The sequence below is a fragment of the Papilio polytes genome, unplaced genomic scaffold (assembly GCF_000836215.1).
Source record: "Papilio polytes unplaced genomic scaffold, Ppol_1.0 DF823691.1, whole genome shotgun sequence".
Lineage (NCBI taxonomy): Eukaryota > Metazoa > Arthropoda > Insecta > Lepidoptera > Papilionidae > Papilio > Papilio polytes.
Window position 1 is genome coordinate 520117 of NW_013525513.1, and position 26276 is coordinate 546392.

Below are 26276 nucleotides of genomic sequence, written 5' to 3' on the forward strand. Positions count from 1 at the left end.
TGTCTCGGGGATGAAGCTTATGCCATGTGTACTCCAGACTTTGTTTTATTTATGTGCCAAATTTCATTAATAAAATGATCATGTAAACATTAAAAAACTAAATTAATGAATCCTACGGGAACCGTAACTATTCCCGGGATAAAAAGTAGCCTATTTGTTCTTGCAGACTATGCTCTAAACCTGTGCCAAATTTCATGGAGATCCGTTCAGCCGTTTAGGCTACAAACGCTAACAAACATCCATCCATCCAAACTATCGCATTTATAATATTAATAAGATAAGATTAGTAAGATGTATGAATTTAATTAAAATAAGAAATTATAACAAACATATCTAAACAGTTTTACTTTTATAAGGCTCTAATCATAAACTAAATAATAAATAGATATGTTTATAGCATCAATTTAAACACAAAGGTAAGTAAAAATCTTACTAATGTTATAAATGTGAAAGTTTAGATGTATGGATGTTTGTTAGAGTTTACCGCCTAAGCACCTGAACATATCTCGATGAAATTCGACATAGATGTTGACTGGAAGAACCAATAAGCTGCGCACTATTTTTTTTTAATTCCACGCGGACGGAGTCGCGTGCTTAAGCTATTTTTAATACACTACGTATGTAAATTTAAAATATTATTATACATTATATTATCTCATGAGTTATGGTTGATCTTTTTTACTAAAAACGTGTTCTAATGTTACACGTATAAATGTAAATCGCATAATAAATATAAAATTTCGCGTCAAAACAAGTCAGTTTTGCTTGAATCTACGATCTAGATTTTAAATGACTAACATAAAGGAATTCCTTAATTATATTTAGGTATAATCTATTTCGTCTAGACAGAGAGCAATTACATTTTTGCAGGAAGGAATCATGATAACTTATTCATCATAAATTTATTGTTTAAGTATTCTTTGGTTAATTATTACGCCGTCAGTTCATATAAATAATGTTTTTCTGCAACATTACAATTTTATCTCTATTAATTATTTAATTAGAAATATAATTTCCAGGAAAAAACAAAAGTATTAATGTAATTTGATTTAAATTGGATGTCGTAAGAAGATATTAAATATATTTTTTTCGTTGTTCCGCTGTCCATAGAAATGGAATCAGAGAAATTGTTATCTATAGCGTCCATAAAAATATTTATTTACAATCGGAGCCGCTAGATGGCGCTGACATCGGTTTCATACAACTCAACGTTCTTCTAAGACAAATTTTAATAAGTCAATATTCTGCTAGTACTTACATTCGAGTCCCATTCTATTGGTGAGCTGCTCGAAGCCGTAGACCGTACCATCAGGCCTGCGGCAGGAGTTAAGGAGGTGGATGAAGTCGTCACAGATGCAGTTCAGCTGCGGCAAGAAGCCCTGCATCGTGTGAGGGCTCGTGATCTCCGAAGTCAGGTGTCGGCGTAAGTGCACCCAGTTATCGCCTTGTCTGTAAGGTAAGAACGCTTTAAGTCAAACGAACGAACGCCCTTACTCTTAGTGGGGTATCAAGAGACATACTGTTCTATTTTTTTAGGGATTTACTGCCTTCTATCAGATTGGTTCATTGGGAATAGATATTAATGCTATTGCACTTGCTGTGCGTCTCCTAGGTTAGAACCTTTAATCGACGAAATGGAGAGTGTTGCCTACACACAAGTGTAAACGTAAATGTCAATTTGCGGCAGTAGCTAATCGCTATTTCGGCTAATTTAGGTAGCCGCTGATCGTTTGCCACCTCAGGATATAATAAAATGCATTTTAATCTTACACCCTTTTACTTAGCTTTACCTACACTTAGAATGGAACAGGACATGGAGTGTAATGATTAAATTTAGTCAAGCATAAAGTTCTACCGCATGAATTAGTCGACGATTTCAACACATCGCGGTTACATTGGATAACTGAAGACCGGATAACCGAGTCTTCACAACATTGTATTATATTAACACCAATGTTTAAGTGGTTAAGTCCCGTTTACCTAACAGTTAATACTGGTGAAAGCCCAGTTCGTATTTCCTATCGACCTCAACCATCAGAACCCGCTTAGAATGTTTCCGTTAGCGCTGGGTTTCCATACACTTAGTACAAACTTAGTGATATTTATAAAATTTCTTAGAACAACACTAATTACTACATTTAATCGTCTCACGGTCAGTAATGGTAACTTAGTGTCTTCTACTAAAAAATAGCACAATTTACTTAAAAATGTTTCGTTCATGCTTGCTCCTTCACTCTCATGTAACAGATGTGTCCTTAAAGTAACCCGTCCTTGCCATACATCTCTACCAGCCGTCATATCTGAATCCACTCCTTTTTTAAGCAGATCCTCTTTCACACAATCCATCCATACTTTGTTCGGTCTTCCTCTTCTTTTGTAGCAATCCACGTTCAATCTTAACACTAAGACTAAGAAGTATCATTTCACCATAAAATTGACCTACAGGACCTCACGTGTGTGTTTATTGTAAACGATATACAATTGCGAAAACTTCTATTCAAAACGTCAAAGACTAAATATACAATAGAATCTTATCGCAAACGTGGCCTTTGTTATGGTTATTACATTGTTCACATTTTGGGTACAGAGTAGCAGGAAGTTAGGTATTCGGGACGTCGTAGAAAAAACTAGTCGAGGCACTGTCAAGGTTTAGATAGCTACGTGACCGGCGAATATAAAACCTCGTCAAAATATCAATGATGTTCTATTTGAATAATTTATCATTTTCCTCCTGCGATTTAATTATTTTGACGATTGACAATGAAATAGATATTCCAATTCTAAGTTTCGTTGGAGAACTATTTTTCCTTCTCTTTATCAAACTACTAAAACCCTTAGTTACACTATTCTCTAGAAAAGATAAGGAGTTTTTAACGTTCGAACTCAAAAACCATAGATTAAGAATATGCACTATTTGGATTAAAACTCTACTAGAAAAGAGATATTTTAAACTAACAGCACAGGTTAGTCTGCACATCGATATCATCACAAACTAGTTTCAAGTATATTTATCCGTCCTGATTTCCTTCCATCAGTCTGAATTACCTATCCAATGTATAAACCGCACGGTAGCTAATAACACCTCTTCAGTTCCCAACGTATGTTTACTTGGTACAATTGAAAGGAAATTATGATTCGTTCCGCGCAGAAAAAATAATCTATGACGTAGATTAAAGATTATGTAACTTATTAAAACGTTTAACTTTTGGATTATTTTTCTGGCGTGCGAGATACAGTTAGAAATTTTATCAAATACTCAGTAAGCAATGAATAGATTAATATGAAAAGTATGGTACAATGAACTTGTCAATTTCTAATTAAAGATAACTAGGTTTCAAAACAGCTTTCTCTTGTCACGGAACTTTGTTGCAAGCGTTAATAAAAAAGCTCACGAGCTTATTTTTTTCATCGCACATGGTACTGGCAAGCAAAAAATATCCACATTACCATTTATTATAAAGTCGTTGTATAATAACGTTGAAATAAGACCATGCAATATTATAAAATTGTTTGAACGCTCTAATCTTGATAAATAAGAATCGTATTTGAAGTAATTCTCATGAATTTCTAATTTTACAAGTTATTTTAAAAGCTACATAACATCGTACTAAGGTCTGCTAATACTGTTAAATAGAACTAGCTAAATCATTAGAAGAAAATCTTTTATTTCCACTAGTATTTGAATTGGACACGAAAATGAATTCGCATTATATTGGCATATCATATAACATTACATTATACTGACTGATAGACTTAAAAAAATCTTGTCAGTTCTTTAATTAATTAACAATCATTATCATCACCAGCTCACTATATGTCCCCACTAAGGGGTTCGGAGCCTACCCTATGTTAGGGTGACTAGGCCATAGTCAACCACGCTGGTTCACTGCATGTTGGTTGACTTCACACATATCTTTGAATTTCTTCGCCGATATAAGCTTGTTGCATCACGTTGTTTTCCTTCACCGTAAGAACGTCGGGTAAATTATGTACATATGGAAATTCGAAAAATTCGAAAATCACATTGGTACATGGCGGGATTTGAACCCAAGACCTGTAGATTACAAGTCAAGTGCTTAAACCACTAAGCCACCGACTCTCTTAATTAACAATCACCACCACCATCACCACCAGCTCACTATATGTCCCCACCGAGGGGCTCGGAGCCTACCCTAAATAAGGGTGTTTAGGCCATAGTCAACCACGCTGGCCCACTGCGGGTTGGTCGACTTCACACATATCTTTGAATTTCTACGCCGATATGTGCAGGTTGCATCACGATGTTTTCCTTCACCGTAAGAACGTCGGGTAAATTATGTACTTATGAAAATTTGAAAAATCGAAAATCACATTGGTACATGGCGGGATTCGAACCCAAGACCTGTAGATTACTAGTCAAGTGCTTAAATCACTAAGCCACCGACTCTCTTAATTAACAATGATTAAGTCGAATAATTACATTTCGTTTGAGTGTGTTATCGAAAGTATTTATTGATACTGCAAGGGACTGTTTGTTGTTGCTATATTCAGAATGCGACGGAGATTATTTCGTGATTTATTGCTTAACATTGGCCTTAATACTGCTTAAAGCACTTTCATTTGACATTCGTTATTGCAGATATGTACGCCAATCAGTATATTGTCTAGTGTTGTTTTGTTCGAGGAACGTTTTGATAATTTCATTAATGTTTCGATACAAATTGAATGATTTATTTTGTATGTAGTTAAGACTCACTTTGATCGTGGATAATAGGAGTTTGACAGTATGTATATTTTGTTTTCCCAATAACCAATGCCAATTTTGTAGATTGTGAAGTGTTTTTAGCTTTTCAGCCAAATAGATCTCACCTTACTATTGTTTTTTTTTTTAAATAGTTGTTACAAAATTAGTTTTACCGCTATAATAAAACATTTCTTTCAATTATACAAGATAAAAATGACAACAAACTTTTAATTAAAAAATCGGCATAGAGTGCAACCTCTTTTGATAAAACTGCAAAAAGTTTCTATACCAAGTGTGGAAAAACAACTGAACGTACTTGGTGTGTTCTAATTTAGTAATGAAGTGTTAGACTATTCTTGTTACAGTATAAACGAATGATATGGACATAAGTTTCTTACTTAGAAACACAACTTAAGTAAAGTCGCTTAGCAACCAAACATGGAGGTGTAACACACTCAAGGAAATCCAGCTAAGTTCGATTAACCGTTAACTAACTATTTAACCTAGATGTAGGTTAACTTGGGCTGGTTTAGCGAGTCTAGATAGAATAGGCCTTGGTTAACGGGCACAAATACGTAGTGCTTACGGTAAATGTAATCAATTACTCTTTATAAATAAATGCTAATTATAGAATAACTTATAGATATTTCTTGACCCAGTGTGGGTAACATAAATTAATACGAGCTTGGCACTAATATGTATGAACACCTATAATATTATACAGACTTATAAACCTGGCACGCATACTAAAGTTCTCCCTTAAACGATTAAATTCGGCAGTCATACTACTAATCGATAATCCATGCAACAAGTAAGTGAGTAGTATACGTCTTTTCAAATATCTCGGCGGCGCAATGCTTCCACTCGCATCCCCCTTACGCCCCGTTACACCCCCCTCTAATGTAGACAATCTTTAAACAATACTTACTCATTAACAAGTCCAGTGGTGGCATATCTGTCGGGCCTGCTCTTGCGGTAGACCTGCACGATCTCTGTTGGTGGCCGGTAGGGTTTCTTGTTGGAGTTCCGCAGCACAGCCTCGAGCGCCGCGCGCTCAGCTATCGACACCACCACCGCGCCCCCTGGCGTCGTCTCCGCGAAGATCGGCCCGTACCGCCTGAACATGTCTGCGTGCAAATATCTCATTGTGACGGCGAGATGTTGGTTAGTGATAGGGACATCTCGACACGCATTATATTAAATTAATACACAGATATTTAATCATTCCTGTTAAGCATTAGTAACTACTAAAAAACTAGTATATTTTTTATTCCAACCGTTTCTTGTCATCATTATTAAAGAGGTCTTATACTTCTTCGACACATACATTGCGAGAGTAATACGACAGACCACATTACTTACGTTAAGAAAAACTATGATTTGTCTCTTAATTACTGTGATTTCAAAAAAAAAATCTTAGATTGTCTAACCTTCATAAGCTTCATGCAGTTTATTCATCCTGTACCGACTCCAGAAGAGCCACCTCGTGCCGAGCAGCGGCAGTGCGGGAGGGCCGGGTAGCCGTATCTGCTTGCGGTCTGGCTGCCGCCCCAGCAGGGCAGTCGCCGCCATCAGCACTGCGACCAACACCAACACCAGTGTAGGCACCCCCGACCAGTCCACTAGTGGAGGAGGACTACTCTGTTGACAAATAACATTTTAATTAAAAAAGAGTTTCCATAACTTTTCATAGTACAAGATGGCAGATCCGTAAACGCGTACTTCATGCCTCTTCAACTTTTTAGTCTTATGGTACTTCTTACGAATATTATAAATACGAAAGTTTCAATAGATGGATGTTCTTTGTCTCGTAACTCTGGAACGGCTGAACGGATCTAGATAAAATTAGGAATAGAGATAGATTACAGCTTGAAATAGAGCATAGGATAAGCTACTAATTCCGCGGACGTACTCACGGGCGACAGCTAGTCATAATATAAATATATAGACTAAAACATCGTCTAAAGTGTTTACAGAAGTAGTACATTTACAAAAGATAAAAAAATACTCCAATTACTATTCTAATAGACTTTTCTTATTGGCTTTTGTTGTTGATTTAAGCATGAAGGCTTTTACATTGTTCCATTCTTGCTTTGGTTGTTTGAGGAATAATCTCAATGGAGAGATTTTTTTAAACGGAAGTTATTTAAGTCTTACGTATTATGCGGAAATTGGTGCACAACGTAAGGACGTAGGAGGACGGTAAGACCCTTGCAAAGTAACTTCACAATTCAAAAGAACATCGTACGCCCGTAGATGACCATTCTAAGCAAAGGTTAATCATCCATGATAGAACATAATTAATTGATATGCGTCTAGCGCTAATCAGACGGAGACCAACAATAAGAAAATAAAAAGCACAGAAACCTAAGAAAGAGAAGAAAATAAATATTACGTTTATTTACTTCCTATAGACAAACCTCCATATTTCTAAAATATAAAAAAAAAACATTAAATAATTTATTTTTAGAAATTACGCGTAATCTCAAACGAAAATAATCTCGTATTTATGAATGAATGTCGTTCTTACATTTTTTTCATCAGAACGTGTTTAAGTCGAATGTTTAGTAGGAGGTTGTTAACCTTTGTTGGTTAACGCAGCAATCTTGACATTGACGTTACGTAACCGTTCGGTTACAGGCAGCGCTACGCCCCAATATGCACTTCACGATGAGTGTCCGTCAGATCAGCCGATTGATCGCTTTTATCATCTATCTCATCTTTTCAACCATCGGATATGATTTCACAACATCTCTTACTGTAATGGGAAAACTCAAATGTTTGTTTTTAATTATTAAATAAGCATGTTGACTTATTACGATTAGGTCTGTTTGTTCGGCTTTTTTTTTCTAATATTTGTTGAGTAGGAACTCGTGGCCACGGGGCGTTGTAGTGTCCCTATGCACCAATTTATATAACTAGATGTTTTTATTTAAAAGAGTGTAGAATCATAACGTTATCTCCATTAATACAAAAGGTAATACATAAATATAACTGTACTAGATGGAATTTATATCTGTATCGATCAATCAGTTCTTTCATGCGGTCATTGCATCACAAGTGCAAATTGCTATGAAATGAATCGAAAATTAACGGGATCTGACGAGTGAGGTGTCGGTATGCCGATGACTTGCGATCGCGTATCGCTCGTAAATCACCCTCAGCCTCGAGTTACGGTAACGGATAGGCTGGATAACTGTAAACATGTCATAATTACAAACACTAGGATGGTAAAAATAATACTCTCGAAGCCACCAAATTAAGTTAAATATAAAAAAAATAATAGTGAAATGGAATTTACGATCGATCCGAAAAGCGGAATGGGATTGACAAGCCTTGAGTTTGCACAAAAGAAAATGGGCTAACAAAAAATGACAAAACAATAAGACAAAATCGAGAGGAGAGAAAGTCGGACAAGATTCTGAACTTCATTCAAATAGTTTACGGTTATTATGTATTAGCCGATACGTTTTCCTAGAAAAAGTTAAAAAGCTAACAATTCTACAAAACCTGACATAACCTAACTTCTTTCCATTAGATACGTAATAGGGGTATAAATAAATGTATTATTTTTACTTCAACAATTCTGCAGTTCGGTAATCGCCTTTAACATCAATTACGACGCAATTGAATTACATACCTACATTTTGAGTGTGTCGTACAAAGCTCAGCAAATTGTTATTGAATGGAAGTGTTGCAATATTTAATGGATATCAAATAACTCCTATGTTATCGATTCTACGAATAATGAAATCGATACAAAATATTTGTAAAAATGTAGACTAAACAATACTACAAGTCAGTAATTTAGTTACTTTCATTAGGTGATGATATTATTTCTTAAATAGGTAATACTGATTTATTTTTTTAGGAATTTAACTCGTTTAAAAAGTTACATGAATATCATTTTAGTGCCCATATAGGAACTTATAATAAATAAAATAAAGCAGTATTTATGCGTAACTAAAATGTTAAATTTTGCGATTTGAATCGACAATGTGGCCGCCATCTTTTTTTGCCTTGAACAAAATGTAGTGCAAAAGCGCGCCAATTTAGCTTGCGTTGTAATGTCCTAACAAAAAGTAACATAACTCAAGGGAACATCGACGGGGACGACTTTAGACATCTAAAAAGTTCTTGTCTGGGTGTCTGTCTGTGTTAAAATAGAAAATTCAAATAAACACATTGCACTGATACTTTATTTAAACCATCGGCCTTAGTAAGGAATTTGATTGTACTTACATGCAATTGTACTAACGAAATAGAAAGAATATTCTAGAATATATGATAGACAGCAATTCTAATCAAAATAAATCAAAACAAGCATGAACGTTCACTTGTAAATTTCTTTATAAAAATTAAAAGGTATAACCTAAAAATTGAAATTTCAAGATGCTTACATTTAGACTCATGCAAGACCTATAATGAATACAATAATTTAGATCTCAAGTACTGTCAAATATATACAAACCAATGATTAAAGACAATCGTATTCATGTCTTCTCACATACATAAAAATAACTTCCAAGGTCAAGAGATGTGCCGAAATAATTCACATCCAATAAATCTTCAAGACAACATTATGTTGTTATTGTTTGTGCATATTTCTCTTAAAGCTAATTAAATTATCAAAATAGCTGACATAAATTGTTTTGCTAAAATAATCGTTTCGTCATTTACCGGTCATCTAGTTACATGCTGGTTTGATATTTAAAATATGATGTTATTGTAAAATTAATATGAATTTTATTAAAACGAACCGGTAACTTTCAAAGCATTTTTTGTTACTCAAATATATTATTATAATATATAATACTTGTTCTACTCATTAAATAGTAAATTTTAAAATTAAAAACATTGTTTTCGGAACAGCCTTTTTTATTTCGTTAATAAATGTATTTTAATAAGTAATTCAAATTGAAATTGAGAGATAATTGTCTTGTTTTATGTATCATGTCAGCTATTAACGAATATGTCGCACAATTTCCGGCAATATGGCAACAACTGTTCACTGTTCAGGGACAACAACACTTTCCTTGCGGTTAATGTCTCCAATAACAACAAACCACAAGATTACAAATTACAAACAAAAATATTAAACAAAATTAACATATCAAATGAAAATTAGTAATGATGTTATAAAAATTAAAATTATTTCTCGCGTTATAAATAGTAATATTTGTAAAAAAACGTTTCAAGAACATAACGAATACAAATCATAGAGAATTCGTAAAAATATTTTAGTGTAAAAACATCCTCACTATAAATTAAATTGTGGTTACCACCGACCTCCCCTAAGTCGACTAACATTAGCCTTTATACTAATTATATTTTAGTACGTAAGTTTCAACTATTAAAAAAAAACTGGTAAGCGAATGCAACGCAGTTATGATGCCAATTTATGACCGAGGCTCCGGCCGACTTTGATTAGTCAACACTCAGCAGCGCATTGCAATGATTACGCTACTTAACCATACTTGTTATTTTATTACAATAACATCACTAAAACGAGCAAAATATAAACAATCCGCGAACATACAAACAGGTTAGGGATAGGATTAGCTCTAGGATTGCAACTCCTATGCCTTAATGAATGTTACTACAAGAATAGTACTTCTACATTGTATCTATTTGAAATTTTATAATGAAAATGAATTGGATGTTTGCTAGTAGTAGTTAGATAGTTAGTTAGTTTGCTAGTAGTAGTTAGCTAGTAGTAGTAGTTAGTTACGTAATATTTTAATTAGAAAAAAAAATTACATCTTATAGATATAATCTTAAATCGTTTCAATTAAAAATTACAAGACAGTTAACATTAATAACACAAAGGTTATTAAATCACAGTTTGTTGCAGTTTGTAAAATGTAATATCGTAGACAGTATTATAATATACTAGATACCGCCCGCGACTCCGTCAACGTGAAATAAAAAAAAGTATGTAGCCTATGTGTTCTTCTACATCTGTGCCAAATGACATCTAGATCCGTTCAGCAGTTTAGTCTACAAAGTCTAAAAAACATCAATCCATCCATCCAACAATCTAAACTTTTATATAATATTAGTTAGTAAGAAGTAAGATTAAAACCGTATCTTTATTTAGTAATTCGCAAATAATTTTTATTTGCCTTAAACAAATATGTAATCTTTTATTAGAATGTTTACATTTTGTATTACATTACTTCGCATGATAAGCACATTAGGTAAGCAACTTCTGAACAGTTCATTCACATTTCTTTTATATTCCAGAAAATGGATAACGTGTTAAAAGAATACATAATTTTAATGTAATAACTTTGTAAATATTTGTCGTTATAAACATATCGTTAAATTTAACATTATAACAGTGGTAGAGCCCGCTTTAACATCTTTGGACGAATGGGCCGGCTCGCCCGGTGTAATACCACGACTACACAGAAAACAGGCGTGAAGTGGAAGCAACTCCGCGTTTCGTCTGATGAGTGTGGTGCCGGAGGTCTAATTTTAGTCCCTTTTCCTTTCCACCCTTTTCTTAAGAGAAAAGGATGGGAGGAAAAAGTGGATTGGACGGTGAAGGAGATGCAATAGGAAGGGGAAATGTCCTCTTTTTGTGTGTCTCCTCCTCCGTCAATTAGGGTAAGCAACACATGTACAATAGCGGATGTTTTTGGGCAGCGGTCGCTTTCCATTTCGGTGGATTCAGGTCACGTTTGCTCTTTTGCCACCTCGTATTATAAAAAAAAAATTAAGCAGAATAACACGAGTAATTAATTTTGCCAGATTTCAATACTTATGTTAGCAACTATAGAGTATAAAAGGTGAAACATTTAACTAAAGTTACCGATCCGAGAACAATCAGAAACAGTAACTTTCTACGAATAGCTCTATAGAATAGCTTCGTTATGGCGGAAATATACCAAGGCAAGACGATACCTCATTGCAAAGAGTACTATCATTGTCTACGTGTCATGTTGGTGTAATTTGCAATATATTGTATCTTTAAGAAAAAACTTTGCACTATTACACTTTGCACAATAAAACATTGCACTATTAATAAGTTGGTATTTACACATTTGATTATCTGGTAATAGATATTTGCAACTCATCTGTAACAGTTATTTTAAAACTAGTTATTGTTATTGATATTTTTTACATGATCTGCATATTGCAATAACAGAAGAGAAACTGCTGTACCATCTTCTAATTTGCACTTGAACGAAATTATCTTGCGACACACTGAGCAATGGCACAGTTTGCACGCTTCACTGGACTGGACCGAAATCTACACGGGCAAGTTCGATCCCCACCTAATAATGTGTTTTTTTTTTAAATTCCATATGTATATTTATCCGACGTAGGTGAAGGAAAACATTACAACCTCCACATGTCGGCGAAAAAATTCAAACACATTTGTGTGTGTTTACACAATCAACCCTCACTTTCCGTTGTAGATTATGGCCTTGTCACCCTAACTTCAGGAGGCGCCGAAGCCCTCGTTGGGAACGTATATGCGCTGACCACAATCGATGTTTGTTATAAAATACGCAAAATATTATAAAAATTACTTGGTATTCTAGAATCTAAGACTAGATCGTAGTACTATATACCGCTTTCTCCGAACCATTCGTATGTCATTACATTACTTTGCTATTGGCATAAAATTGACATATAAACCGATTAAAAAGTAACTTGTTGATTTTAAAAGAGTTTTTATATAACTATTTCGGTTAAGGTTATCTTCCCGGAGACCGTTTGATATTTCAATATCTTGTACGAACATTATCAAATCCGTTTCACTCGACGAAAGATCTCGCCTAGGTCAAAAAACTCGTAAAAATGGCCATCGCGTGTTCATCTTCATTTTTAAATAACTAGAAATTATACGCGAAAATGTTTATGTGAAATAGAACAGAATATATTAATCTTTAAAATATAAAAATGTCTACCATTTTATGTCTTAATTTGTGTCTATATCCTTTATATCATAAAATATTTTTTGCCGCTGACAGTTTAAAAGCACCACTCTATTAACTACCACTTTTATATAGACCAAAAACTAATAAACCTACTAAAATTCCATTTGATGTATAGTCGATAGCAAATGTTATGAATAATTTGCAACTAACCTTTGAAGATCATTTTCTGAGTGACAGGCGGTAAGAAGGTTTTTTAATAAGATATTTAAAAAGCACAATTCCCGAAAAGAACCAGTTTCCTAATCTACCTACAAGGTCCTGCGCCAGACTTGCCAAAAATTTGCTCGCATTTCTCAGAATAAAATAAGTAAAAAGCAAAAGCTTTTTGCCTAAAGCGTATCCTTTAATGTTCATATGCGTCCTGTATCAGAATTGATCATGCGAAAATATTCATTTGGAAACATCGGCCATTCTTAGATGTATCTTTATTCATGTTTTATTATTTGCATGATGTTAATTTCTAATTTGTTATTTTAATTTATCACGTCGTATAAATAGACATGTTTATTTCTTTTACAGAATATTAAAAAAAAAAAACATACAGACGAATTGAATACCTCCTTCTTTTGGGAAGTCGGTCTAAAACTAAAGCTTATGGAAGTATTTAATGGTTTTAAGCTAAAGAAAACAAAGAAATTGATTCATTTTATCAGTCGATTGGATTTGAGAAGTTCAGATTTATAAACAATAAGAGAGCAAATTCCGCTTCTAATATTGTGCAATATAAATCGAAGTAAAACAATCGTTAGTTTTATTGTCGGTTTTTTCTACAGTTATTGAGAACTTACGCTTTCTTTAACTATTTTATATGACTTTGTACAGTACGTATTTGTTGCATGTTCCATACAAACATTTACTCAACACTCTTGTCCAGCGAAAAAAAATTAAACAAACAGATGTTACTATAAAAACATTGTAATATAATCAACAAACAGATAAACAAAATGAAGCGATTTCACAAAAGTATGGTAAAACTAATAATTTTTGATAATGGTTTAGGAGTCGGTGGCAAAGCGAATTAAAAAACTAAAATAAATGGGACCACACTGAAATTACAGTTGCAAACATAATAATCATTCAATTTAGTCACTAATGGTATAAAATTAACATGCATTAAAACGCCAATCCGTCTTATTTTGTTTTTAATAGCTCTTCATTTTTATTCTATAACACTTTTATTATCTGTTTAATTCCAAATAAACTTTTTGCTACTTACCGCGAAACGGCTTGAGTTGATCACAATAATAATTAATTCACATTTGCATAGTATTATCTAAAAATCCATCTCTAGATACAAAGAAACCGACGGACGCAGACATGAGAAAAAAACGTTTAGTGAACTATTTTATTCACACCATTGTACAGGTACAGACAATATTAGAGCGGCCAGTTTTATTGTTCGATATTAGTTATAATATTAATTTTTCGATTTTGAATAAACAATTGAATTTATTATATAATTAGTGACTGTCTTGTGTTTCGAATTTCCACGTCAATTTTAATTTTTATTAGTTATAAGCTTTCGTAAGCGTAGAATTAATAAAAACAAAAGTGAGTAGCCCACGTGTTCTTCTAGACTATCCTCTGCACCTATACCAATTTTCATTGAAATCCGTTCAGTCGTTTAGGCTACAAACTTAAACAAACATCCATCCATCCATCCGTCCATCGAAACTTTCGCATTTATAATGTTTAGTAAGATCTGAAATTGAGCTGTGAACGCCCAAATTGGGATTCAAAATGTTGTACATAAAAATTTGAAAACAAATATTGGCAAAAACAAAAATAAACTTTTACAGTATAACACACATAAAAAAAACATACAAACGGATTGAGTACCTCCTTCTTTTGGGAAGTCGGTCAATAAGTTGTAAATTAGAAAGCCACATTACGCAAAGTTATATTTATATTTCATGGGTTATATTTATCGTGCAATATTTAAATTAAGCCAGGCACGAACAGGTAGTTTATGTGGTGCTAAAATATGCAAAAATCTTTATCACAGCTCCTGGAAATCTAACCAGTATATAATTGGGGTTTAAAAGTTAAAAGAAATCTTGTGAAGCTAATTCATTTATTGGCCAGTGAATGTGTTTGACAGCTATCAAAATTGGCCTGTAATTTTGTCACGACTATAGTTATTGCTTCGCAAGCCAATCAGTGCCTTTTCCAATTAGCGGCTAGTCGAATACGTTTATAAAAGACTCACATACTATATCCAAAGATGTAGCTACGATTGTTCAAAACAAACAGAGCAAATCAGACCACTCCGCGTATCTGCCGCGGTGGAAATTGGGTTTTCAAGTTATTTTTCATATAAATCAATTAGTTGGCATTAAAAATCTTTATACAAGGATTACAAGTTGATTTGTGAAAGTTATAATTATCTGTAAACACATTGCCGACGACAAGGTGTAGTTTGAAGGCTCGCTATACTACCGCCACCCGATATGTGGCAACTAGCAACCTCTTCCGCGTTTATCGAGGCCGGTTCACAAAGTTCATCGGCAATTTTAATTGATTACTCCAGCATTGTATACCATTCTCATACACTACAAATAACTCATTTACTGCTGTAGTGTAACATCAACTAGTTTATGACAAAATAAACAGGACTATACATAACAATGGCAAGGAATTTCAGTTTTGAAAAATTAAAAAATATACTTTCTCGCCTACATAAAAGAAATATCTATGAAATGCTATCTAGTTTTTAAGCCCAGTATTTTAGATTCAACGTTGATATGTTAGCCAGTCTTCGTTTCTTATGTAACAAAGTATTTATGGATGTATCGGGTACGAAGACAAAGTGACAAATCAAGTTTATATTGCGAAATTGAGGCGCCCTTGACGAGTATCGAACAGATTGGATACATGACAAAAGAAAGGGGGAAAAGTACTTGTGATCAACCAACCAGTGTTATAGCTATCTATCGACTTTTATTATTGCTTCTGTGATTTTAATCTATTTAGATAACAACATAGGAACCAATTAACTTATTTTACAATCCGATTAAATGTAAACATGTTGAAAAAAGTCTCAAGTGTGAAGTAAATAAATAAGATACTAATTAGAATTTAATAATCAATTAAATCGTAACTATAAACCTATTTCGAGCATAAAAGAGAAATAAAAAATAAAAGCCATGGAAACATCCTGTATCCGCTTTTGAGCCAAATTCATACAAAATAAATCTTCTCGAAATCGTTTTAATATCATGTCTTTTATGTTAATGAACGTACTTGTTGCCAATTTAATATTTTTCAAGTGTTACAGCGCCAAGGATATAAGTTTAATAGTTTGTTCCCGAATCTTAATTAGCTTTTTTACTTATGTAAGAATATGCGACTTTAAAATTACGTCAGAGACAAAAATTCTTACAATAATAAAATCTCAACCACGTATTACAAAAAGACTATACGTACATTATTTTACAGTTAATATATTTATGCAATATAATATTTTCATTAGATCAATATAAATAAGATTAATAAGAGCAAACTAGATTCTTCTTCGTCACGCAAACATTAATTGTTATAAGCAATATTTAGAGGAGCACAATCAATTTTATTGTTACATCGTTCGTATCACTTTGCAAGCTATTTCTCTCATTGTTTTGTTTTAATTCCAAAAGGTGTGTGTATTCTCTATGGCCAGTTATTATACTAAAAATAATACTTATTATATATCTGTGTTATAAATCATGTAATTATTCTAAATAGCTATCCTTTTGTATTTTAGATAACACTATCCTTCGCTCGCGACTTCGTCCGCGTGGAATTAAAAAAAAAACAAAAGTGAGTAGGCTATGTGTTCTACCAGACTATACTCTACGTCTATGTCAAATTTCATCGATATCCGTTCAACCGTTTAGGCTATAAACTTTAGCATTTATAATATAAGAAACAAGTAAGATAATTATTGTCCAAATACTGTATGTATCAAACTATTTTTTGCTAAAAGTGTACAATTTGTTTACAATGTTTGTGTTGATTTGGTACAGTGTATACGTATAGGGCGCAGCTTCCCCGCAGCCCGACGCGGCGTCGTCGGCGCTCGATGTTCGTTTTGTGTCGCGAAGGTCGCCCGGTCTCCGTCTGTCTCTCCGCATCGGATATGTGTCACTATACCACTACGCATACGCTTCCCTACGTACCTTCAGGCGACATATCGAAATATCGAACTTAATTAATCAACTCACTGTAATACCAGCGAAAAAACGCTTTCAAACGTACCAAGTACCTTCATTGCGGATTATTAGCTACAATCGGAGATAAATGATCACATAGACATTCCCTTAGTGTTTTTCGTGTTAAATCGAAAAGACTAACCTTAAATCCGTAGATGTGCTACGCATAAATATAGATTATTTACGCGTTCATTTTATGTTTTTTTTAATCAACGCAATACATAAAGTCGTATAAAGTGCCAGATAAACACTGTTAATCATGGAGCAATATGTTTGTCATCAACTTCGAAAGTTTTAAAAACGAACCTTCGAGAAAATTTAATCTGAGATAAAACGCTACGATTTTCACTATTCCTTTGCAAGATATTGATAAACGATTTATATACGCTTTGCATGTCCAGAGATAGATAGACCTTAGTAATATTTTAAATGCATAATTGGGGATTCACGGAAGAATATTTACTACGAGTTAGCTCCGAAACGGAGGAACAAATTTGTACGAAATCCAGTAAAAAAAAAATAAAACGTAACCTGGAAGAACGCATAAAATACATTAAAAAGTAAAGACAAGGTACTTATGTTTTTTAATTACTGGCGAACGAAGCCGCGGACAGCAGCTAGTAGATAAACATCGGAAGGTGAATTGCATTGTATATTAAAGCGACTAGTGGGTCTACAATGCCTCGTCCTTCTCAGGTTCAAGGCAAGTAGGCGCGTAGTCGACACGAAAATTTCGTATCAACGATTACGACCGGTTCGGCAATCGATTTAACATACTAATGGGGTAGTTTTCGTTACCAGTTTAAACGACGCCACACACAAATGATCAAAGTTGTTTATTTTTTCTTTTTATTGCGACGTAACGTTTCAATGAAATGATAATACTCGTTCGAAAGAATTTGGTTCTCTATTTTTTTTTTAATTCTTAACTGGATCAGGAAATGTAGTGTAGAAGTCTACCTATGCAATATAACTAGCTATGCGTACCTGGCTTCGTTTAGCTAAATTTAAATATTTAATTAATAAAAAATACAGCCTAAATTACTTCCGTATGATCTACATACGTAACTTTCTCGTGGTATAATAGTTGTTGGACCTAAAGTTACTTAAAAAAATAATTTGATAATTTTACATTCATTGCTAGGAAACAACACTATTATACTTATCATTGTTAATACGAAATAGTAAACATTCGGTTCTTGTATTTGACTTATTCATTCTACGACGCAATAAACTGTCCCTAAGTTAATGTTAAGTAAACATTACGATATGATTTATGTATGTCTTGGTCTTTACTTAATCAACATGGAATTTGACTAGTTGTGATAACGTATAAAATTGTAAATATTTATGACAATACATTTGTTTAAGAAATATGATGTCATAAGTGAAACGAAGAAAGCACTTAGATATCGTTCACATGTTTATTCCTGTTGATCTTCCCAGTCATTCACAATAATAGAAGAATACGTATAGGAAGAAGAAGGGAAAAAGACTCTAGAACCTTTACTAAACAGAACATACAATAAATACTCTTCACGCCAGTCTTCTCTGAAATGATGGAATTTCTCCAGTCACGCTAACGCAGTTGGCAACAGATGTTCTTACCCTACCACAGGTTTCCGTAATTTTTACGGGATCGTCATAAAGTTGCGGTAGGTCTACACTATGTCGTACTTATAACTTGTAGAAATAATAAAAATCAGAACAAGTTCTGTTCCATACCGCGAAGCCAGTCCACATACACTCTAGTATACTTTACTGCTTTACTTGACAGTGTAAACCCACCCTAACATATACATAACGGACGCGTAGATTGATGTCCAAATAAATCTTTAGTGATCTAATAAAGCCAAAACACAACTCCTTGGTATACAATTGTCAGCAACCAAATCATTTCTTATTTTAATAATAACCCTTGCTCTTACGACACACTTCAAGCTACAAATATCCATGCATAGGTGGTCTGTAAATTAGGAAAAAATAGCTCTGTTAAAAAAAGGACAAAAACAAGCCAACAACAGCAAAGAAGCAAAGTTGCCATAGTCACTTAAATTCTCAGCCAATGGCAAGGACCTTGCTGTCATTTGAGAATTTTGACATTTGCAATTGAAAGTTTGTGGGAATGTGAACATTTTTTATAACTGCATGTGGATGAAGCCTCACAGGAACAGTATATTAAAATTTCAATCCAATGAAAATCCGTCTGTGGTTTAATACCATTTTTATTGGGGTTGCCACTTAAAACAAATTTAAGTACCGTTTTAAATCACCAGACCATAAACATAATGAAATTTTTAATGTCAGTTTTGTTCTGTTTGTTAATATAATTATCATTTTAACCTACAAAGTGGAAGATGTTTATTTAACGATTTTTCATTTTACGAGTACAACATCATTCTTAAGTATTTCAACTAAACTTAAAGCACGTGCTAAGATATGTTTCATGTTAGTAAATATTTTTCATGAGAATAATTGAAATAATTTATTGAAAAATAACAGATTCACAATTTACAATAAGTTATAACCAATTAAAAGATAAATACAAGTAGTGTGTGTAGTGGTGGTTCGATAAATAGAATAGTCGAATGGTAGACTCGAACCCCCCTACCAGGTCACTCTTAACCATTTGGTTATATTCGTTAACATGCGTTATATAGGAGGATGCAACAATCCTGGCTAAATCTTATAAAGACGTTATTGCAAAGCAATTTAAGGAATAAACCCAATACTGTTTTGCCAACACATTAGATAACCAGTTGTTGAAATGATCAAATCGTAAATTTGTTGCTATAAAATTATTATGAGCTATTTAATTCATCCTGTCAGACCTGTTAATTCCCCAATGTTTTATGTTGACGGATTATCTTAAAGATATTGAATTTATTATCAAACCAATTGCCAATTAAAGTTTAATTATCGATACTAAGTAAACGGAAATGTGAAATTTAAGTAAGCAAGATTTTATATCTTTACCTAACCTTGCTTTATTTTTTTTCTTGGAAAATCACTAAATAAAAAAAATAAACTTAGTATTTTTTATATAATAAGGCTAACATTACGGCATGTAAAATTAAAAATAAATTAATTACCATAGACAAAACTGATAGGAATTTGGTTTAGCCAGCACACAAAAATGATTAAATAAATAAAGATTGTTATTTATTCTCATATAAACTAATATCAATACAACGGTGTATAAAAACAAGATATTATTTTTATACGATTCTAGACATGTTCTTTTTCTCTACATTCGAACAACTCAAATTAAATTAACTTATGTCATTATTTAAATACGGCCAGTCTTACACTGCAAAACACCAAATAGGTTTCACTTACAACAAAAACAAGAAGATCAACGAAGCCCATAGACATGCGTAATACCAAAGGAGCTACAAAAATGTTGTCATTTATCGTTGTAACTGTTATTGAAAACAAAGATAACTCGATTGATTCACCTTTAAACAGAATAAAATAGATAGCTGTAATTAATTATTTGGGAAGCCCCTAATGAATAAATATAAAAATCAAAACAATAATGTTTCATCGTATATCAATTCCTTAACTTTAATATTCATATTTCCAAGAAAAATCGTTCAGACGCGTCGTCGCATATTTTATAAAGATATTAAAGATGGCGGTAGACCACCCAATAAACCGACGAACTTACAAATGAGTAAAAAAATAAATTTAAAAGGCATCTCTGGAAGTTGGTACTAAACACAGAAAATATCTATAGACTCGTAACCTTATCTAAAAAGGAAATAAAACAAGACAATCTTTTTGTCAAAACGTCGTGCCTACTGTGTAAGCTATGTTGTCCAAAACATGGGACATACTGTCGCGAAAGCTGGGTGGCGTCCACAGCTGTTGAATAAGCTGTGAACATTTTTGTGTAACACGACACCAAACAAACGATCCGATTTCATTTGGCGAAAGAAATTTCGACAATGACACGCACCGCGCCCAAAATAGCCAACGAAAAGAAACAAAAATTTGCATTCCAATATTTGTAACTGAAGTACATGCAAGTATGCATAGGCGTCTTGTTAACCATAATCGAAACAGCTTAGTCGAAAAATTGAATCTATCTAAGAGCATTTTGACTAACAAGAGAAGTACCGCCAGCGTTCTCTTCTGTGTTCAATTGCTACATAATAAAATTTGAGTGTCTGTAATATCAAAAGATTAACTCCAGATTTCGGGAAAATGATGTATTTGCGTTGCTGATAACGTAAATCGCATTTTAAAATGTTTTGTCTGACTGACTGCCCGCAAACCGACGTTTGTTGCGGGTGATCTCTGAAATGGCTGGACCGATTTCGACTGCACCATCACTAAGGGTAGCTGACATGGGCGGGCATATTTTAGGCTACGTTTTTATCTTTATACTAGCTGTTTCTAAGCAACTTCATCCGCATAAAATTATTAAAAAAATCATTTTATTGTTTACATTTGTCTAATTATTAATTGCAAATGTCAAAATAACATGACATACTGTCAAACCATGGAAGCCTAACTTCCTTGATGTTGGCAACAACTTATAGTCTCTTTCGCACATTAGAGTTTTTATCCAAAATATTTACCCCCTAAGTTTAATGGCGTGCAAATATATATCCTAAAGCGTGACGTAAGTGTAGGGCTTTTTATTAAAAAAAGAGTTATTCAAAAATATACTGTGATTGCTGACATCTTAGGCAGCAAAGAAGTATGTGTTTACGCTTTATTATATTAAGTATGGATATAGATTGCTTGGATGAAGTCACGGACAACAGCTAGTAGAAAATAACTTGGCTTCCAAATCATTAATTTGGAGACACGGATAATTTGTTAAGCGAACCCAGGACCGGCGAAATCATGTATTACAATGTCTATCGAATAATAAATAGATCATAGACTTCGTAAGGATGCTAATAGACGACGTGTGTTGTAAGAGCATTGCAGTGCGTGCAACTATTTAACCGAAACGTTGAATATTCAGCGGGTTTTTTTTCTGATTTAATATTCAAACGGTCGCTTACTCTACGCTTCAAGGTTAAGGATTTTTTTAATGTAATTAATAATAATTATATATCACGCCAATTAAAAAAATCAGCCGAGACGAGTAAAACATGATTTGGAAAATGTTGAAAATACATTTTTATATGTAACGAATCAACTCAAAAACTACGGAACGATTTTAATAATTTTTTCATTCATTTTTATTTTAAAACTATGAAGGAATTAAGCCTATAGAGTCTACCAGTTAATATAATTAAGAATGAGAACATTTGATTTTGTATAAAATTACCTTACTAAAATCGATCCTAAAAAAATTTATTAGAAACCAGTTAATGAGTCTTGGCAGTAAGACTGCTTCAGAATTTTTAACAGTATTATTTTTAACTTTGTACTATACTGCTACTTAAAATATACAACGTAATTATAAAATGTTATGATGTACGTTATCCATTCAGTTTTCTACTTGATACATTCGTAAGTAACTTCATTTTCCATAATGACGTAGTTAGCTCATGTCGTAATGGATTGAGAACACAGACGCCAACGACGACGAACTCCTACGCCTCATTAATTGACAGATTCTTACTAGGAAGAGACAAATTGGTTTTTTTTTTTAATATATAAGCACCTAATTTAATGTAAAAAATACAATTCAATCAATTAAACCTCTAAATAAAATAAAACTGCAGTACAGTTTAAGGTTTGACATTTATTTTTAATTTGAAGTGCGAAAGTTTTTAAAGAGGTTTTTTTTTTATTTATTTAAAAGTTGAATAATAAAAAAATTAAGTTTTTATTAATTAAAAAAAAACGCCCAATAGCTATAAAGAAACTACAAAGCAAACTATCCATCGATTTATTTTAATTTATTTATATGACATACTTTGCTATAATATATTTCTAGTTATTTTTTAACCGTACGTTTTTTTATAGTACAACAATATTGTGATACATTTTCTTTTATAGACATCGACGGCGTCGTTTTGTCGCGATCACAAGACGTCTATTGCGTAGTCGCTGAATGGCGTGGGGTTTGTACGCAATATCTCTCCCCTAACCCACCCTAATACATACATACTTGATTACGAATATGGATTAAGCTTTGCGTACTTAAAACTATATCTATATATAACTTCTCAATCTCATCAATTGGATCTCAACGAGACACAATCATTATATGGGCTTTCATTTGGAAGCATTTCGTGGAAACATTTTGCACGTTTTGATATCTCTAAAGTCTAATCCATTGTGATTATGATCCGAAAAAAAACAATCAACCTAATTTAACAAACATTTCTTTTGTTTTTCTATTACCCATAGATAATAGAAAGCGGTCACAAATGTTGCCATATTAACATTAGCACCTGCTCATAGATAGCGAGAAGAGCCACTGTATATCATTTTAATGCCCGCACTAAAGTTCATGGTACATAGTTCCGACGTTATATTACGATAAAAAATACTAATCGCACGTTTTCTTACTATCACGTTAGCGAGCCACCTAGTAGCCTAATGAATTAAAATTCCTAGGTTATTGCCCGACTGACGGGAGGGTAATATTACGACTGGACTGATTTAAAAGTGTTAGAAATCATTTGATTTGTTTTGTAGTGGAGTATACTTCTATGTTCTACTACTACCTACTAGAGTATAGTATTATCTGTGGTACTAGTTTTCTACATATATCGAAATCAAATATAGGTAAAATATCGTAGAGCATACTTAATAGCTTCTTTTAAACTAACCAGGGTGACTCAACGAATTTCCCGTTCCCACGCCGTCTTGACCCAGGAGGTGGAGCTCCCAAAGATCTTCGTCCACCTCATCTATCCGACGATACCTGGGAGCGTAGACCACTGGGATATCCCAAGTAAGCACGATTAACACTCCGAATTTCATTCGGTTTAATCCCGTTGGGCCGATCGAATCCAATCGATCGATCCATTGGGAAAAAATCCTATAGGCCTGATTGATCGCCCAACGTAAAATACTCTTATCATTCTTTCTACAACAAGTGGGCGAGCCAACGTCTATCTGCTAGTCCTTTAAATTAAACTAGACCAAAATGCATGCGATTTATGTCATCTTTTTGGAAAATAGTTTTACCGTATTTTTTAATTCACTAAATGTTAGTAAAAAGTAGTACGCGTCGTATGTCGTAAACGAAAAGTACTCGTAGGCAATAAACAAAAAAAAGGAATCAATGCTTTTTATCAAAACGTACGTGTTTTTCGACTTCCAATAAACTTAATGAATTGATATTTTAAATACCACTTGTTTTCTTATTTTACATTGACAACATAAATTGCTTTCGGAATTTATGAGATAAAAATAACTCGCATTTTATAAGTAGGTATAATAACTGGAAATATAATTACTTTATGTATTGTTTGTCAAATAAACTACGAAAATTTTAGTTAAATTAGTAGGAAATTTGGCAAAATCCAATCAAGTCAGTTAATTAAGATTCTACAGAACATACGATATGTATTACAACAACGTAAGAATAACAGAAACAGACATTGTAGTGCGTCACGATTATCCTAAAGAGCCTTCAATGAACGTTTAAGAAAGGTCAGGTGGTGTAAAACAGTTATTGATACACGCGAGTTGTGAACTTTAATGTGAACGATCCAACCGTAAACTTTGCTAGAAGTAGTAGCTAGTGCTACGCTTCATCGGTTTAATTTACTTGTAATAATCTAATTTTTATGTTCAGTATTAACCACAATTATATCCACCTACTGCTCACTTCTATTTGACTAAAGTGTCCTGAACCAATCCCAATAGAAGTTTAAAAATAAACGCTAATTTACATAAAATGAAGGATCTTGTATTATTTTATTTCTAATTAACTTCATTAAGACTGAAGCTATAGTAAAATCTTAATGAAAAAAACATAAATTCATTTCCTAAAACACGCGATTCCAATGTAACTACGAACACAAGAAATGACTGAATAATTTATATTTTCCACTAGCATGGCTTTTTATATTTTATGCTTTGGATTGATTTGTGTCTGGCCACTTATAAACTCGGCGCAAATTGCGATGGAAAAATAATAAACAAAGATTGTGGAACATTTTTTAAGAAGAATTATTGTTACTGAACAACAGACGCTTCATTCATTAAAAATAATCAGCACATAATTTTTATTTATAAAACGTGTTATAATAACATTTTTAACAGATAATTAACGATAATATATTTGGTACAACATCAGTATTAAAAAAATAGACCGTTAAACTTAAAGTTGTCTAGTAAATATAAAATAAAAACAAATCGTAAACTTACCCAAAAGCTTTCGACGTAGTGTGAAAAAAGGAAAACACCCGGAAGAGACATGATTACCAAATTAAGTTCACAGCGAGAATGAATAAATGTTCAACACTCGCTTTTTATTTATACACTTATTGTTTACTAACATCACATAGAAATTCCTTTATAAAGTCCGATAGGGAACTCGCCGGCGCGGACACGCGCGCGCTTGAAGTCCCCAGCGGTAGAGAAACGACTGGCGACTGAACGCGGCCCGCGATCGCAGCCCCTATATACCAATACTGCTTTACTTTAGCCTGAACGCTTCATTTCACGCTCTACATCCACGGATTAATAGCTATGCATCTCGAATACCAGTCGACCACCAGGGTGCATCGTATCTTGGCTAGTCACCCAATTCTGCCAACATGAAGTGTCAAAATTGAATACAAACCATGGCGTCAGAATTGATTAACATTTTACTAATCAACTATTTTGCCTTTCACATCACACTTTATAAAGGCAAACATAGGTTTTTATCTAACTTATTAGTACTATGTGACAAGGTAATAGAGCCATTGATATCTAAGACATATCTCAATAGTTACAATTGACCTATTGAATAGCCGATAAGGGCTTCGGTTAGCGAATCAAATAAACTGGTTCAAGGACGTTCCACTGATAATGTCAGATGCGTCATACAACTAAAGAAGATAATCGACTCCCGATATATGTAACTTCGAGATACACAATACAATTACCTTAAAATAAATGGATTGATTACGTGTAAGATGATAATGTAGAATGGGTAAAGACTAGAACATGATAAACAATTTATCGAGACATGGACTTGATGACATTAGCGCTGATTAGAAGCGAATCTTTTAAATAATATTTGATGTTTTTACTTACCAGTTTATGCGCCAGTTTTCACATTATCACGTAAGACTGCTTTGAATGAATCTTCTTGAACATTACGATTGTCTTGAGAATTAAATTCTTAACATGTAGGTATTTTCGTTTTTGCTCGTTGCCACTGTAAAATAAAAGATGCGTATAAAATATATCGCTAATCTGTACAATACCAATGGCGTTTGTGCAATTTCACAACGTACATCAAATCACAACAGATATAATGTCATTAAACTCAAA

At 33.3% G+C, this 26276-nt stretch overlaps 1 protein-coding gene across 1 annotated transcript in view; it reads right to left on the reverse strand.

Annotated features, from left to right (window-relative positions):
• The window catches only part of LOC106104241 (ecdysone 20-monooxygenase), a 36334-nt gene extending 10796 nt beyond the window's left edge, over nucleotides 1-25538 (reverse strand). The window contains exons 1-4 of the mRNA XM_013284223.1: nucleotides 25161-25538; nucleotides 6154-6364; nucleotides 5652-5850; nucleotides 1259-1449 (exon numbers count right to left, since the gene is read on the reverse strand). Coding sequence (XP_013139677.1) covers nucleotides 1259-1449; nucleotides 5652-5850; nucleotides 6154-6364; nucleotides 25161-25211 — 652 coding nt within the window. The 5' untranslated portion in view covers nucleotides 25212-25538. The remainder of the gene's footprint in view (nucleotides 1-1258; nucleotides 1450-5651; nucleotides 5851-6153; nucleotides 6365-25160) is intronic.
• Between the last annotated feature and the right edge of the window lie 738 nt (nucleotides 25539-26276).